The 15,896-nt window shown below is 37.3% G+C and overlaps 2 protein-coding genes and 1 pseudogene across 2 annotated transcripts; 2 read left to right on the forward strand and 1 right to left on the reverse strand.

Annotated features, from left to right (window-relative positions):
* Nucleotides 1–163: 163 nt before the first annotated feature.
* LOC130747534 (SH3 domain-containing protein 2-like) lies at nucleotides 164–5,863 on the reverse strand. The gene is made up of 10 exons (XM_057600504.1): nucleotides 5,680–5,863; nucleotides 5,139–5,261; nucleotides 4,965–5,034; nucleotides 4,714–4,865; nucleotides 2,281–2,382; nucleotides 1,936–2,136; nucleotides 1,757–1,819; nucleotides 1,477–1,629; nucleotides 1,297–1,371; nucleotides 164–471 (listed from the first exon to the last, which is right to left on the reverse strand). Exons 1-10 carry the CDS (start codon nucleotides 5,737–5,739, stop codon nucleotides 355–357), a joined length of 1,116 nt encoding a protein of 371 aa, XP_057456487.1. The 5' UTR covers nucleotides 5,740–5,863; the 3' UTR covers nucleotides 164–354.
* A 4,585-nt stretch (nucleotides 5,864–10,448) lies between these two features.
* LOC130747535 (GATA transcription factor 7-like) lies at nucleotides 10,449–11,951 on the forward strand. Its single transcript, XM_057600505.1, has 3 exons — nucleotides 10,449–10,602; nucleotides 10,705–11,042; nucleotides 11,135–11,951. The coding sequence occupies exons 2-3, from the start codon at nucleotides 10,725–10,727 to the stop codon at nucleotides 11,726–11,728; spliced, it is 912 nt and encodes a 303-aa protein (XP_057456488.1). The 5' UTR covers nucleotides 10,449–10,602; nucleotides 10,705–10,724; the 3' UTR covers nucleotides 11,729–11,951.
* A 1,582-nt stretch (nucleotides 11,952–13,533) lies between these two features.
* LOC130745037 (cytochrome P450 84A1-like) lies at nucleotides 13,534–15,837 on the forward strand (annotated as a pseudogene).
* The last annotated feature ends 59 nt before the right edge of the window (nucleotides 15,838–15,896 follow it).

The following is a 15,896-nucleotide window of genomic DNA, read 5'->3' on the forward strand; positions in this document are numbered from 1 at the left end:
CTCAATCCCCACCCCTAACACCCTGCCCCGGATGAAAAAACAAGGTAAAATTTAAGCCATGGCTATAAATTGAAAGCGGATTTTGAAAAATAGAAGTTAATTAAACTACACAATGATTTAAAAATAAGTGACAAGGGGAGAAAAATGTTCGGAGGGAAACAGGTTGAATGCAACAAAATATGTAGATATTGTGAGTAAAGCATTCATATTCATGTTTGAAAAATATAATTGATAAAAACAATGAAAAAGTTGGCACCTATATCACAATTCACAAATCAAATTGATTTACAAAACCACAACATACACACATACAAAATCCCTAGGTTTATAAACCAACCCAACCGAACAAAAAGTTCAAAACACTTCGGCCACCTTGCTTGCCAGAACCCGCTCCCTTCTTTCAATGTAACTAAATGGAAACCAACCTGCTCTCCCTTTGCATTCACCCTCGGCCCATCCGCTGTTTGACACCTGTAAAAACCACAACAATCGTATTGGGGCCGTACGAAAATCAGACCAGCTTGAAAAACAAAGATTTCATGCTAGCTAATAGTATGTGGACCAAAAATAAAAAGCTAGCCACTATCATGTCCGCAGCAACAGTTTGAATGGGAATACATATGCCACATAATGAATAGATTCACCACCAAAAATCATTCAATGTTGAATCAGTGAGAACTTAAGTAAAGTAATGTTCTGACTTCATATCAGGTTACCATTGTATCCTAGGTTTAAGCTTTGATAGGATAAGGTCTTCAGTACTAAATAATAGTTGGTCTAGATTATTCCAGTATCAGTTTTGAAATTGTATTGATTTGTTACCCTAAGAGACGGTTTGGTCAAAATGAGAGGTGGGGATGTGAAGGGAAGGGAAAAGGAAGACTCCTTTTTGGTTTGGTAATTTGGTTAAAGGGGAGAGGAGGGAAAATAACTTGTTTGGTGTAAAAGAAGGGTAGGGAAAACCAAGTTTATTATTTTGTCCTTTTAGAAGTGTGTGTGTGTGTGTGTGTCATATAAGGACCGTTTTGAAATTAAAAAAAGTATAATGAAAGATATTTTACTCTCACATTTCCCTTCCCTCCCCTCAGAACCTCTAAAACCATGCAAGAGCTTTTTATCAAAACCCCTCTCCCCTTTATTTCCCTCATACCAAATAGTTGGTAAAATGATGGGTTGAAAATACAAAGTAATCCATAAGAAGCACCCTTCCCAACCAGAGAGAGAGAAGGTGGTGGTTTTGGGGGAAGGGGGACCAAAGACAGCTAAAGTTATAGTTAAGTTCAGTAAGTTATGAACCTTTCGTACAACAACATAATCACCAACTGATAGATTCAACTCCACTTCAGACACAGCAGAGTATGGAAATAAAACCTGCAAGAAGAGTAGAAGTTACAAAAGGAGAAAGCAGACACTTGTTATATAATTTTAAATGTCTGCCTGTGTAACACTGTGTATAAGAAAGAATCTCTTAAAAACCTCTCCTAAGAAGTAACCCATGCTATCTGTTGTTCCATTATGTGCCTGAGAAGCAAAGACATCATTCACTTCTTCATATGATGGGGGCGGCGGCATGCTGTGATCCACACTAGGAGTAGGAGGGGCTTCAATTCGCTGTCGTTCTGATATCATCTATCAATACACAAAGCACAAAATCATGTGTTTATAACAAAAGAAAATTACCCATCTTCCAGCTGGCATATTTTACTTCTCTATGATGAATATAATGGTTAAATGATCAAGTGATATGGGTGCTTACCTCTCCCTCAAGCTGATCAAGAATTTGTAAGACTATCTGATGATAGGCACGCTCCGCCTCAACCTTCATAAGTAGGAAATAAAATGCAGGATTAAGTAAAAGTTATGATTTATTACTACTTAGGTCCAAGATTCCATTAAATTGAAGAGTTGCAGAATCATAAGGAAAGGCTGCAATACCATAGCTATAAGGCGCTGAAGAGTTAATCTTTGTTGCTGTGCTTCAACAGCAGACAATGCTGCCGCTGCTTCCTTCCCCAATATGTTCATGTTTGTCTTCAGGTCTTGTAGCTTTGCTTCAGCTGCTTCTAATTTCATAGCATTCTCTGCATTGCCTGGCATTTCTCTTACTTTTGCCTGGCGTTTAGAAACTTCAATAGCCTGTCTAGGTTCAAATGACAGAGTAATTACAAGTCAAGATAAGACAATAAAATCATTAATTAAACCTATTGAAATGAAGAAGACAAAGACTACAAAAATTGGGTGACATATGGAAAATGAAATGAAAGATAAATTCCAGAAAACCTGGGCTTCAGCTTCCTGTCGCATTCTATCGTAACGTTGAGCAAGATGTCGGGCATCCTCCAATGGAGCTCCCACCACCATTGCCCTTAAGGGCTCTGCAACCTATCAGCATGGAGCATATATTTTATTTCCAAGTATGAGATAGATGAACTTGATATATGTACAAGAATGGCTATTAAGTTCAATTTAACATTGGACTAGACTTTCAAAAAAACATTGGACTAGGGCCTGGCTTCACACATTCAATTTTCAGTAGATTAATAGATTTATCTCTAAATCCCTTTCATGTTTAGTAAAACAGTTCAGTATTCGGAAAATCCCCATCATTACTTGTGTGAGTCAGATTTCAACCCTGCAACCTTAACATAGTGTTTGGTTGGAGGGGAATGGAGAGGAGGAGATGGATTTTTTTAAACTTATCTTGTTTGATTCAATTTTTAGGAGGGGATGGCAGGGGAATGGAGGGGACCAAGTGGGGGGCATTTGAGGGGAAATATTTCCATGGACAAAAAGGTCCTTCCATAAGTTTACTTTATCAAAAGAAGTAAGGCAATAAAAGTAAATAGGTTTAAAAATCCCTCCCCTCCCCTCCTAAACCAAACAAGAAAGGGGTTATTCCCCCTCCCTTTATTACCTATACTAGTCAAGTTGTTAGTTTGCTAAGAGTGAAAGTTAGTTAGTATAGTTAGTTTTTACAGAAACATTCAATAGGTTGCAAAGGGTCTATAAAAGCAAATTCAATTCTGATGGCACAATTGAGAGGCATAAGGCACGCTTAGTAGCTAAAGGGTACACTCAACAAGCTCGTCTATACTTTGAAACATTCTCACCAATGGCAAAGCTTACAACAGTGAGACTCCTATTATCTTTGGCAGCAATCAAAGGGTGGTCTTTAGCAAGACATCAACAATGTATTTTTGAATGGTGAATTACTTGAGGAAATTTACATGGATCTACCTCTTGGTTATCATGTTCAGGGGGAGACAAAAGGAAATCATAGAAAGGTTTGCAAACTCAGAAGTCTATCTATGGGTTAAAGCAGGCCTCAAGACGGTGGTTCAGCAAGTTTGCTACAATTCTGTAAAATTGGGATTCAAACAATCCAAGGCAGACTAATCACTTTCTACAAAGAATACATGAGCTGCTTTTGTAGCATTACTAGTCTATGTTGATGATATCATCATAGACTCGTAGCTTGTGTAAATCAACAACTACTTTCTTCCCTCAAATCAGAATTGCAAGATCATTTCAAGCTGAAAGACTTGGGCACTCTACATTATTTTCTTGGTCTGGAAATTGCAAGAACACAGGCTGGGATTTTTCTTTCCCAAAGAAAGTATACTCTATCTCTTTTGGAAGACACTAGTATTCTAGGTTCTCAACCTACAACTCTTCCTATGCAACCTCAGCTTAAATTGAACATTTCTGACAGAGATTTGCTCCCTGACAACAGCTTATACAGAAGGTTGGTTGGCAGGTTGCTCTATCTCACTCTCTCTCGGCCAGATATTGCTTTTACTGTCCACAAATTGAGCCAATACTTGCCACAGCCTCGAACCCACATTTAGAGGCAGTGCATTACCTTTTGAGGTACCATAAGGGCAACATGTGTTGATACTAGAAGTTCTACAACAGATTACTGTATCTTCCTTGGTGACTCTCCTTCCTATCTCTTGGAGGTCCAAGAAACAAATAACAGTTAGTAAATCTTCTGCAGAATCTGAATATCGTGCCTTGGCAGCTGTAACTTCAGAGCTCACATGGCTACATTATTTACTCCAGGATTTTCAGATTCAAACTGGTTCCACTGCTGTCTACTGTGATAACCAGGCAGCAAGACACATTGTTTCAAACCCCACATTCCATGAAAGCACAAAGCATATCGAGCTTGATTGTCACTTTGTTCGTGAGAAGGTTAATGAGGGTTTGATTCGGCTTGTTCATGTTAGGACACAACAGCAACTAGCAGACATATTGACTAAGGCATTGCCATTGCCTACTTTTAGATTACTCTTATCCAAGATGGGGATCAAAAACATTTTCTCAACATATTAAGGGGGAGTATTACCTATACTAGTCAAATTGTTAGTTTGTTAAAAGGGAAAGTTAGTTAGTAGTATAGTTACTTTTTACTGAATAGCAGAATCGGTTATGGTTCAGCTTAGTTCCCAGCCCCTCTAGTGTTCATGAACTATTATATAAGTTCATCCATGTAATTGTACAAACTACTGATTCATAATATACAAGTTATACATCTAAAACCCTTCCCTCCCCTCCTCTTAACCAGACATGATAAGATTTAAAATCCCTCCCCTCCCTTACCCTTCCTTCATTTGAATCAAACAACCCCTTAAATTACTAGCAGCTTGATGGACTCATACAAAACAAAACACTAAACACACTAAAAAAACATATCGAACACGTATCTAGTACCTGTGTACCGAGAGCTTTTAGTAAGTTTCCGCGCTCCTTCTCCATTTGGGCACGGGCTCGTGCATAACTCAGTGCAGCTCTGCTCAATGTACTACCACTGGTACATGTATTTTCCGCACCATATTTCCTGCTATCTTCTGAAAACTTTGTTCCTGTTGAATAATAAAATACAGGAACTCAATAACAATATTTAACGCAAACCAAAATACAATAAACTTCCATAAAAGCTTTAACTAACTACTATCACTTACCTATTTCAACTTGCTTCGACCCCGTAACAATATAACCTTCTACACCGCGCACAATATCCCTTTGATAATGCTGAAAACACAACAGGTACCATTATCTATCAGCCTCAGTGAGTAGATTAATTTAAATGAAATATAAATAAAACACAAAGGATAAGCATTGAAGAAGCAATTAACCTTCCCCGCCCGCGTCGAAATGTAAAGTTTCTCGAGTTTCTGGTGTAAGTGTAGCTCTCTCTCATCGGTAACCACATTATCCGAACCTCCATAACCGCCACCCCCAAACTGCTTCAGCACAGCCTAAACAGCAATCATTCAAAAAAATTCATCAACGCCTTGATAAAACAGGAATCAATCAAATCAAATCAAATCAAATCAAAACGAAGGAACATTTCAGAAACAAGAACATAATAAAAATAAATCAACTAAAACTCGATCATCACTGCTATTACAATTCACATGAACATAAATAGTGAAATTGCAATCTGCAAATACGCGCAATTACTCATCATCGCTCGGTGATTTCAAAATCAGCTAAAAATTGAAGTTCAGATTAAAGCAATTCTATATTGATTTATGCAATGCGAGTGCGAAACTCGATTAGATCCAACACAGTGGCGATTCATCTTCACGGTAACAACAATTTCTAGATGCGTAACAGATTGAAGGAAAACGAAGAGAAATGAAGGAGAAAACGCGAGATCTGGGAGAACGGAACCTGTTGTTGGCGAGCGACTTGTTCACGAAGCTTGGAAGCTTGCTTTCTGATTGCATCCATTCAAATGAATTGAATCTAACCGCTTCAGTCTCACATCAACCAACGCTATATTATGCATTCATTCACTGGGCTTTCAATCCATCGCGGAGAAGCTTGTTTATTTCGAATAATATTTTTTCACCTTCTGAAAAATAATGATATTAACTTCTATATTATTTATATTTTCTAAGATCAAATATTTCATGATTCAAATATTATTGAAGTCAAATAAAAAAGGAAAAAGAAACCAAACCAATACTTGATTAATTCAAGCAGTACATATTTAATTTCATTAAATGATACAAATTCAAATTTTGTGAGTAAAAAAAATATCATTTAGATAGTTCCACCTTGATGTAAATGTTTCTTGAATTTTTATTTCAACTTGTTAGGAATTTTCCAGCAACAAAAATTATCAACTTAAATCATAATAATCAATTTCTAGCTTGTTGGATTATTTTTCTAGCTTGTTGGATAATACTTCTCTAATATGAGTTTGTCCATAAAGCGAATACTAAAACTGCATTCATGATTTAGGCCTCGTTTGGAAACACAACTTAATTAAGCGCTTATGATATAAATTGAAAATAAGCAATATATAAGCATAAGTTTTTTTTCATAAGCTATCATGAATGACTTATGAAAATAAGCTCAAAACAACTTATGGCAGGCCATAAGCTGTTTGTATAAGCTCTCTCAAACACAAGCATAAGAGCTTATGCTATCAGATAAGCTTAAATAAACTCTTCCAAACGAGGCCTTACTCTCCGGTCAACTTGGACCTAGACCTAGCTCTTCTTCTAAAGCATTATGGGGGAGTTGCAATAAGATTTTTTTTGGTACAAAGGGGGAGATGCAATAAGATGTTAGGGATGAAAAAAATAAACCTCTAATTGATAGCGAAATTCAATTGAAGAAGTAGCTGGTGGTAACAGAAATAGTGGTACCAATAATGATATGGCTAAAGATAATCATGACGAATAACAAGATATTCAAGAGCCCCAATTAAGAAGGTCCATTAGGATACCTAAACCACCAAAACAAGTATCTTTGCAACGGAATATGTGTGACTTACTCTACTGATGGGGGAGAGCCAGAGTCTAATGAAGAAACAATGATGGATGACCACAAGGAGGAGTGGTGGATACCGGATAGCAATGCAGGAAGAAATGTAATCTTTGTATGAGAACCAGACTTTTGAGTTGGTAGAGTTCTCGAGAGGTAAAAGAAAACTAAAAAACAAATAGGTGTATAAGTTGAAGATTGAGGGGAATTGCTCAGGACCCAAGTACAAGGCGAGATTAATCGTGAAAGGCTTTAGTTAAAAGAAAGATGTTGACTTTTAAGATATTTTTTCTCCAATGATAAATATGTCATAAGTTTGAGTAATGTTTGGTTTGGCTACATGTTTGAATCCATATCTGCAGCAACTAGATGTGAAGATTGCACTTCTTCACGACAATTTAATTAGAAGAAATTTATATACACCGACTAGACGGTTTCAAATTCAAAGGATAATTTAGCAAGTTAGTTTTTTGTTTTGTTATAAAGAATGGTAGAACGGAGAGAAAGCACCTCCAGACTACCGAGCAGAGCACCAGTGGCATGCTGAGGAGGCCAGCTTGAAGAAGAGTTTATATGGACTTAAAGCAGGAACCACGTCAATGGTACAAGAAGTTTGATTCTTTCATGATTGAGCCTGGATGTTAAGGAATACTTCTGATCATTGTGTCCATGTAAAGAGATTTGTATGTTGGTGAGTTAATGAATGCAATGGCGTGCCCATATAAACCAGACATAACAAACATAGCTAGTAGTGTAAAGAGATTATTGGCTAAACTAGGAAAACACCATTGAAATGTTGTGAAGTGGATTGTAAGATATCTTAGAGGAACTTCCAGAGTGAGTTAATGTTGTGGGAATTGAAAACCTAAATCGATCGTCTACACAAACGCAAATATGGTCGGAGATATTTGGTTCCATGAAATTTTAGATTCCTTATTACATTTTTAAAGGGAGCTGTGTGGCAGTCAAAGTTACAATAATGTGTTGCCTTGTGTATCATAGAGCTAGAAGTATAACTCACTACAATAACAAAAGCTTGCCAAGAAATTCCATAAGTGAAGCAATTGTTGCATGAGTTATGGTAAGATTAAGATGAGTACGTTGTGCATTGTGATAGTCGGATTGCAATTCAATTGAGTAAGAATTCGAGTTTTCACTCAAGGTTGAAGTATATCGATGCGAGATATCACTAAAATACGTGATACATTAGAATCTAAGCAATTACAATTTAAGAAAATCCATACCGTTGACAATAGTTCATATATGATGACCATGTCTTACCTAAAGGACAAGTACAAGTTTTGCAGAATTGTGGAGCTCAACAAAAGTCGTATCTAGTTGTGTTAAAAGAAAAAACATATGAACCCTAGAAAATTCTTCCATTATGACTTTTTGCTACATATGAAACATACTGAATTTTCAATAACGCACAAAATGGCTTAAAACTGAACGTTAAGCCACGATTTAAAGTGTCTCATAGTCTTAAAAGTCAACAAGGCTCTCATAAGTAATGATAACATGCTAACCATTTGGAAGAAATTATTGGATGAAACTTTCAAGCGCCAAATAATAAAAAAGCATATGAACTTATCACTATATTCTTTTAATTCACATATTCAACTATTTGTATAAATTCTATTTATACAATTTAAATACCTAAAATTGATTATTTAATGGATTTGAGTAACAAATACTTAAAAATAGTTGTTTAAACGCTTATGTCAAAAGTTCGATCCTTTATAACATTTTTAACAATAGTAATATGAGTTTTTTATAACCAAGTACTAGACTTTATTTTATTTTACCACTGGAGTAACTAGTAAGTTTAGGATAGCACTCTCAAAGAGCTTTTTTTAAAAACGCGCTCTAAAGAACTTAAAAATAAGGTTTGATGCTTTTATAAACAATCGTATTTTATAACAAATAATATTATTTATCTCTTGTATTGACAATTCATTTTCCCTCCAACACTAAGTGAAAATAAAAAATATAAACATATAACTTGTGAGAAAAAAATAAGAAAACAGCATACTAAAATAACTCATATAAATAGTGTGAAGTAATCTAAATAAGAACCATCATTGTGAAGTGCTCTTAGGAGCTACAATCTTGTGAAACATTTAGGCTATGTTTGGCATGTCATTTTAGCTAGCTTATAGCTTATTTGACTAGCTTATAGCTTATTTGACTAGCTTAAAAGCTCTTCAAAAGTGTTTGGTGAATGAGCTTATTTCAGTAGCTTTAAGCTTTAAGTTATAAGCTATCTCAGATACCTTATAGCTTAAAGCTTATAACTTATTAAATTTATTCTCATTTTTATCCTTATTATTTTATTAAAATTACACCATTACCCTTATATATTTATAAAAACACTAAACATATTTTCTCATCACACTTACGTATGCAGTTCCCGCCAGACCGCTGCGCACCATAAGTATTAAAAATATTATATTAATAAAAATAAGTAAAAATTAATATTATATTTTTAAGATGATAAATAACTTGAGTTAATAAAAATATTTAAAGTGATAATAATTTTAATATTAATATCATATAGGTATTAATGTGAAAATAAAGTAATGTTAAATATAAAAATAATTATACAAGTATGTCCTTTTATGTCCTTTTACAATTTCAGCTTGTTTAACAGTTAGTTTTACCAAACACTTTTATTTCAATCGCGTAGCTTTTTCAGCTTTCAGCTAGCTTATCAACTTTCAGCTATCAGCTAGCTTATCAGCTAAACATGTCAAACACTTAGTAATGACAATAATTGAACGTGTTATTTGTGGATCAATTTCTTTACAAATAAATAAACAAAATCATTGTCAATTAAGGTCATTTACATAAACAAAATCTTCATTATTCTCTCATTCGTCCATACATACATAATACATTGGAAAATCAGAAAACTAAACAAGATTAGCGGGAACAATGATCCAAAAAAATCAACCACATCACGAGGCGCAATTAACGCTACTCAAGCAATATGCCTAGCCAAAACTCATTGCTATTTCCACTTTTTCTTAAACTAATTTCCAGACACTGAAAAAGTTGTAGTCACAATGCGCGACCCTGCCGGTTTCCTCTATCCTAGTCACTACTTTGATTCTCAACTTATGTTTTTCATTTTTTTTGAAGGCTGCTAGCGCCAAATGTTGATCTATTAGGCTATTACTTTAAATTATACACAGAAGAGTCAACTATTAATTATCACCGGATTAACTTAATTATCATCGGATTAGCTCAATTGTCAACACAAACTAAATGCAGTAAAGAGAAAGGAAACACCAAAGAGACAATCCCAGTCGTTCATCTCTTGCAACGGAACTGTGATTATAACAGTCAAAACCGGCATTTGATTTCAACGTTTTGTTTGTAGCTTGCTGGAACGTTTGATTGGATCAGTCCAATTATATTATTTTTAGAATTTTCAAATTTCAAGAGATAAGAATCATCATAGAACAGTTTTTTGAATTTTACAAAGCCATCATGAAAGATCTTTCCATTCCAAAAACAAATAAAATAAAATAAAATAAAAAGACTCCAATAATAGTGAAACCCCACCACCTGACCAAATGTCACGCACTCAGTGTATGACTAGTGCATGCCTCTCTCTCTCACAAGAAAAAGGAAAATCTAGTAGTCGCATATTTAAATTCAAAACAGGTACAATTTGTAATAAAATACAAAGATAATTATAAACCAATACCTCAACGCTTGTTTCGCCCACGAACCTGTTTATCTGCTTCCAAACCAAACGAAACTCCTCTGCGGTTTCCATTCTTTGTCTTCTCCACTTTCAATTTTTTTCATCAGGTAAAACAAAATAATTAAATCCATATAGCAACGAAAACATTAATTTTACGACTGTTTGAAACCCTGTTTTGATATTAATATAGTTTAATTTGCGTGTTGCAGGTAGAAAACCTAGGAAAAAAATGGAAGTTGCGGTGGCGAAAGCGTTGAAACCGAGTCTTCAGACAGAGTTTGTTTTCTCCCAGGAAATTCGCAACGAGATTTTGTGCCTGAACGCAAACAACGTTGTTGTCGGTGAGGATTTTTCTGTCGATGATTTGCTTGACTTTTCCAATGGAAAAGAAATGGATGATTATGAAGAGGAGGAAGAGGAAGAGGAAGAAGAGAAAGGTAGCACCGTCTCAGGAGGATCACAGGACCGAATAGAAGAAGATAGCAATTCCAATTCCACCGCCGCCGGTGACTATGACTCCATTTTTGCCGGCGAATTGGCGGTTCCGGTGAGTTCTTTTATTTTTCCTTTTAAATTTTTTTTTTTATTTCATGTAATAATTCAATTCAATAATTCATGACCCATTTTGGGCTTTCACAGGCTGATGATGTGGCGGGCCTGGAGTGGGTTTCTCACTTTGTCGACGATTCTCTCCCAGAGCTTTCTCTTCTGTATCCTGTCCGGGCCGAGCAAACACGGGCCCGGGCCGAACCGGAAGCTAGACCAGGCTCAGACCGAGCCCCTTTCCCTTTCCGCACCAAGCCGAGAACTACCAGGACTCGAAAGCCCATTGGTCACGTGTGGTCGTTTAACCCCATGGGGTTTTCCTCGATGGCGCCACCTCTCTCCGGCGAGGGGTTCCGTCAGCCGCCGATGAAGAAGCAGAAGAAAAAGCCCGAAGCCCAGGACCATACAGGTGGGCCTCAGTTTCAGCGAAGGTGCAGCCACTGCCAAGTGCAGAAAACACCCCAGTGGAGGGCCGGCCCGCTGGGCCCGAAAACACTATGCAATGCTTGCGGCGTCCGGTTCAAGTCCGGTCGGCTTTTTCCGGAGTATAGACCGGCCTGTAGCCCAACTTTCTCTGGTGAAATTCACTCTAACAGCCATCGCAAAGTGCTGGAGATGAGGAGAAGGAAGGAGACGGCTGAACCGGTTTCCGGTTTGGATCAGGCTCGAATGGTTCAGAGTTTTTGAAGTAGTTTAGCCTAGACTAGGTTTAGGTGAACTAACCGGTCTAGCCCGGTTCGTTTTTTGTAACATAGTGAATTTACTTTAGTGGTAGTCAGCGAGCTAGGCAGGTAAAACGGACATTAGGAAAAAAGCAGTGATTTGATTGTTTGTGTCCCATGTTTCCTGGCGCTGTTAATTTATTTGAATGAAGAGAGTTTTTAATGTGAGGCCATCTTGGCCTTCTAAATTCAAGTTGTGGGTACTTTGATATTTTATTTATTTGCTACTCTTTCAAACACATGCAGTTGCTTTCAAACTCAGTTGGTTTTGATTGAATAATTCAACTAAGTTCAGCAGGAGTGTGATTCTGAGTATGAGTGCATGCATATGACTATGAGTGATGGATGTATGTGTAAGAGAGAGAAAGGGAAGGTGCGGTAGGGAGTGATTGAGGCATTAAAGTTGGGTGTGGCATTAATTTGAGACCACCGAAGCTGTGATAGTGCCAAATGGAGTGGTCATGTGGGATCAGTGGTCATATCTTTGGTAAGCTGTGTTAGACCACCGAAGTTATGTTAGTGTCTCATTTTTTCAACACTCAAACTATATTGACATTTTTTCCCATAACATTAGTACTAGAGTTATTAAGTGAGTTTGGATTTTTATTGAGGTTAATGGGGAACACGTTAGAGTGATCGACGATGGGGTAAATTTTGATCCAAGTTTAATTTAAGTGACAAATTATGGTTTCTTTGTTGATTTTTTGAGGTAAGTAGAATCATGTCAGGCATCAACCAGTTAACGTAAATCAAATACGCATCTATTATGCTGTTTTTTCTTTAGATTTGTTTGGTTGAGAAGAGAAAGAGATAAGAGAAGAGTGGAGATAAGATAAGTAAAGAAAAAAATGTGAAAAAAAAAAAAGATTTCATAAATTGTTTGGTATGATAAAAAGAGTAGCGAAATAATGTGGTGGCGTAAATTTAAAGAGAGGAAATTATTAGTTTGCTTTTAAACATTGTCCATAAAACATTTTCTGGCCATTCAAAAATATTTTTTTAAAACGTATTTTTTATTCTTTGTAATATTTTTTTTTGGTCAAAATTCTTTGCAATATGAGAACCCCACTTTGTAGTTTGTACTAGCCGGCCGGTGGATGATGGGTCATCTCCATTTTATTTTATTTTTAAAAAAAAAAACTCCATATTTTATTGTTTAGACTTGTTTCGCGAGGGTAATATTTTTAATTGAAAGACGTGTTATGTTATGGTAGTTATGAAAATATAATTTTGGCTAATAGGAAAAGAGTCGTGATTCATCCACACCTCTCATCTCTTTTCCACCTTTTATTTTATATATATTTTTCTTTTTTTTATCAATCAAAACATCTATCATATTTTTATTTTCTTTCTCTTTTCTTCCTATATCTCTTTTCCTCTACCTCTTCTTTAAGGTGTGAACTAAACATTATTCATAGGAAAATCATTATTGTTACAAAGTCTTTCATGCAGGCCCAACTAAGCGACCCAAAACATACAACTTAAGAGCTAGTTCAGTATAGTTATGAATATATTCACATTCGAGATTCTCATGCCCCATAAGCCAGGGAATATCTCAGATCTAGTGGGATTCACCCGAGAGCCCAAAATTAGGCCAAGATGTACCTATACAAGCAAAAGAGGTTGAAGTAATGAAATATTATCCATTGACAAGGAAAAAAAAAACAAAAGAGGTTGAACACTCTACTACTATATATACACACGAGAATCACTCCTTTATAAATTGTTTCCATCCTTTCATTTCTAGTTTTCTACCCACACCCAAGATTAATGGAGTTCATTCTGCAATCTCTTCAACCTTCAAACCTTTTTTTTCTTCTTTTCACTCTCTTAGTTTTTGTTATTTTTTCACTTCGCCTTCGTAGAAAACTTCCCTACCCACCGAGCTCAAAAGGGTCACCCATCATAGGAAACATGTTGATAATGGACCAACTAACCCACCAACGCCTTTCTCGCCTTGCTGAATGCTACGGTGGGCTTTGCCACATCAAAATGGGCTCCCTCCACATAATGGTCGTTTCCACCCCAGAAATGGCTCGAGAAGTCCTTCAGGCTCAAGATTGTGGTTTCTCAAACCGACCTGCCAATGTTGTCATCACGTACTTGACCTATGATCGGGGTGATGTGGCATTTGCAAATTACGGCCCATTTTGGCGGCAAATGCGTAAGATATGCGTGATTAAGCTTATCATTACAGGTGTTGTTTGGCCGAGTCGCCTGGTTGTTCACGCTGCTCTCACCCCAACGAGGATGGCTTGCACTGCCTGCGTGAAGTGTGGACTCGTCTGAATGTGTTCTCCTGGGCTCGATTTGCGATGGGTAGCATCAAGGAATGGCTGCAGATCCATTTGCAGGGGCCAAACTCGACGCTTTTTGTTGCAGCAATGTGGGGTTTATGGCGATGGAGGAATGTTATGGTGCTCGGGGATGATGATTGGACGATTGACGTTACCATTCGTTGGATTCAACAAGAGCGGGTTGACTATGAGCTATGGCTTGCGAAATGGAGCAACTAGACGGATGAGGCAGGTCCTGAAAGATGGAAAACACCACCCTTGGGCACTATCAAATTGAACACAGATGGTGCGTATAGCCAAAGCAACGACCGTATGGGCATGGGGGGAGTTGTGAGGGACACTACGGGAAGCTGGATAGCTGGGTTTATGCCAGGGTCCTTGGGTGGTGATCCGCTCTTGGCTGAGGTACGAGCATTAACGATGGGTTTGAACCTTTTGTGGGATGCTAATATTCGTTGTGCCATGTGTGGGGTGGACTGTTTGGAGTTAGTGCATACCTTGCAGGGTGGGAGGTTCCATTTTCATGAGCTTGCGTCTGAACTTAGAGCACTTAATGATTTGATTCAGCGTACTTAGGATATTCATGTAGTGCATATCTCCAGGACTGCCAATGATGCTGCTGATTGTCTAGCTGGGTTGGGAGCTGCTCGTCAATGTGCACTGCTTCGGTTGGAGGGTCCTTCCCCTAAACTTGATCTCATATTGGCTACGGATCTGTTAGCTTTGTAGTTTTTTTCCTTGTCTTTTTACTTTTCCGATGCACATAAAAAAACACATTTTTGATCAACTTCTGGAAAAGTCAAAACATTTACCTCATAAATTCACCACTTTTAATAAACTAATTATATAGATCGAGTGCGTTTAAAATTGTCTTTAAAAAATTGTTGGTAGCTTTTTTTTTGTTGTTGTTGGGACAGTTAGAGGCCAGTTAGTAGCATTTTCTTCAAAAATGAATGTGAGGTGGTAGTACTAGTCTACTAGACACTAGTGTACTGTCTAAAAATATTTCTCTTCAGTTATAATATAACTTCACTCACAAAAGCACTTTTTTTTAAATGTTTGTGTACTTATTTATTTTTTAAAATGTTAGGATATTATGTTCGGTGAACAGAGGCAGTAGCATCAACAATAGAATGGACAATGGCAGAATTGATGAAAAACCCAATGGACCTTCAAAAGGTCCAACAAGAGCTCGAGGATGTTGTGGGCTTGGATCGAATGCTCGACGAATCAGATCTCGAAAAATTGACGCACCTCAAGTGTGTCATCAACGAAACCTTGCGCATCCACCCTCCCATTCTGTTGCTCCTCCATGAGGCCGCAGAGGACAACGTTGTGGCGGGCTACCTCATCCCAAAGGCAACACGAGTCTGGATCAACACATGGGCCATAAGCCGGTCCGAAAGTGCGTGGACAGACCCACACACATTCAACCCATCGAGGTTCCTGACAGACTTCCAAAGTAGCAACTTCGAGTTCCTTACTTTCGGGTCGGGCCGAAGGTCATGCCCTGGCATGGGCCTCGGGCTCTACACTTTGGAAATGACATTGGCTAGCTTGCTTTATTGTTTCAAGTGGGAGTTGCCGAATGGAATGAAGCCCAATGAGCTTGATATGAATGATGTGTTTGGGCTTACCACTCCAAGAGCAGTTCAGCTTGTTGCTGTGCCAAGTTATGGTCTGAATTGTCCTCTTCTTAGGTGTTAGAGGGGAGAAGCAAAAAGCATGTTATGTCAATCTTTTTGTTGCCTTTTTTTTTTTATAATTTGCATATGTAATGTATTTTGACTATTTGCTTTCGTATTTCGTATTTGGACAATGGAGATGCAAAATTAA

The sequence above is a fragment of the Lotus japonicus genome, chromosome 3 (assembly GCF_012489685.1).
Source record: "Lotus japonicus ecotype B-129 chromosome 3, LjGifu_v1.2".
Lineage (NCBI taxonomy): Eukaryota > Viridiplantae > Streptophyta > Magnoliopsida > Fabales > Fabaceae > Lotus > Lotus japonicus.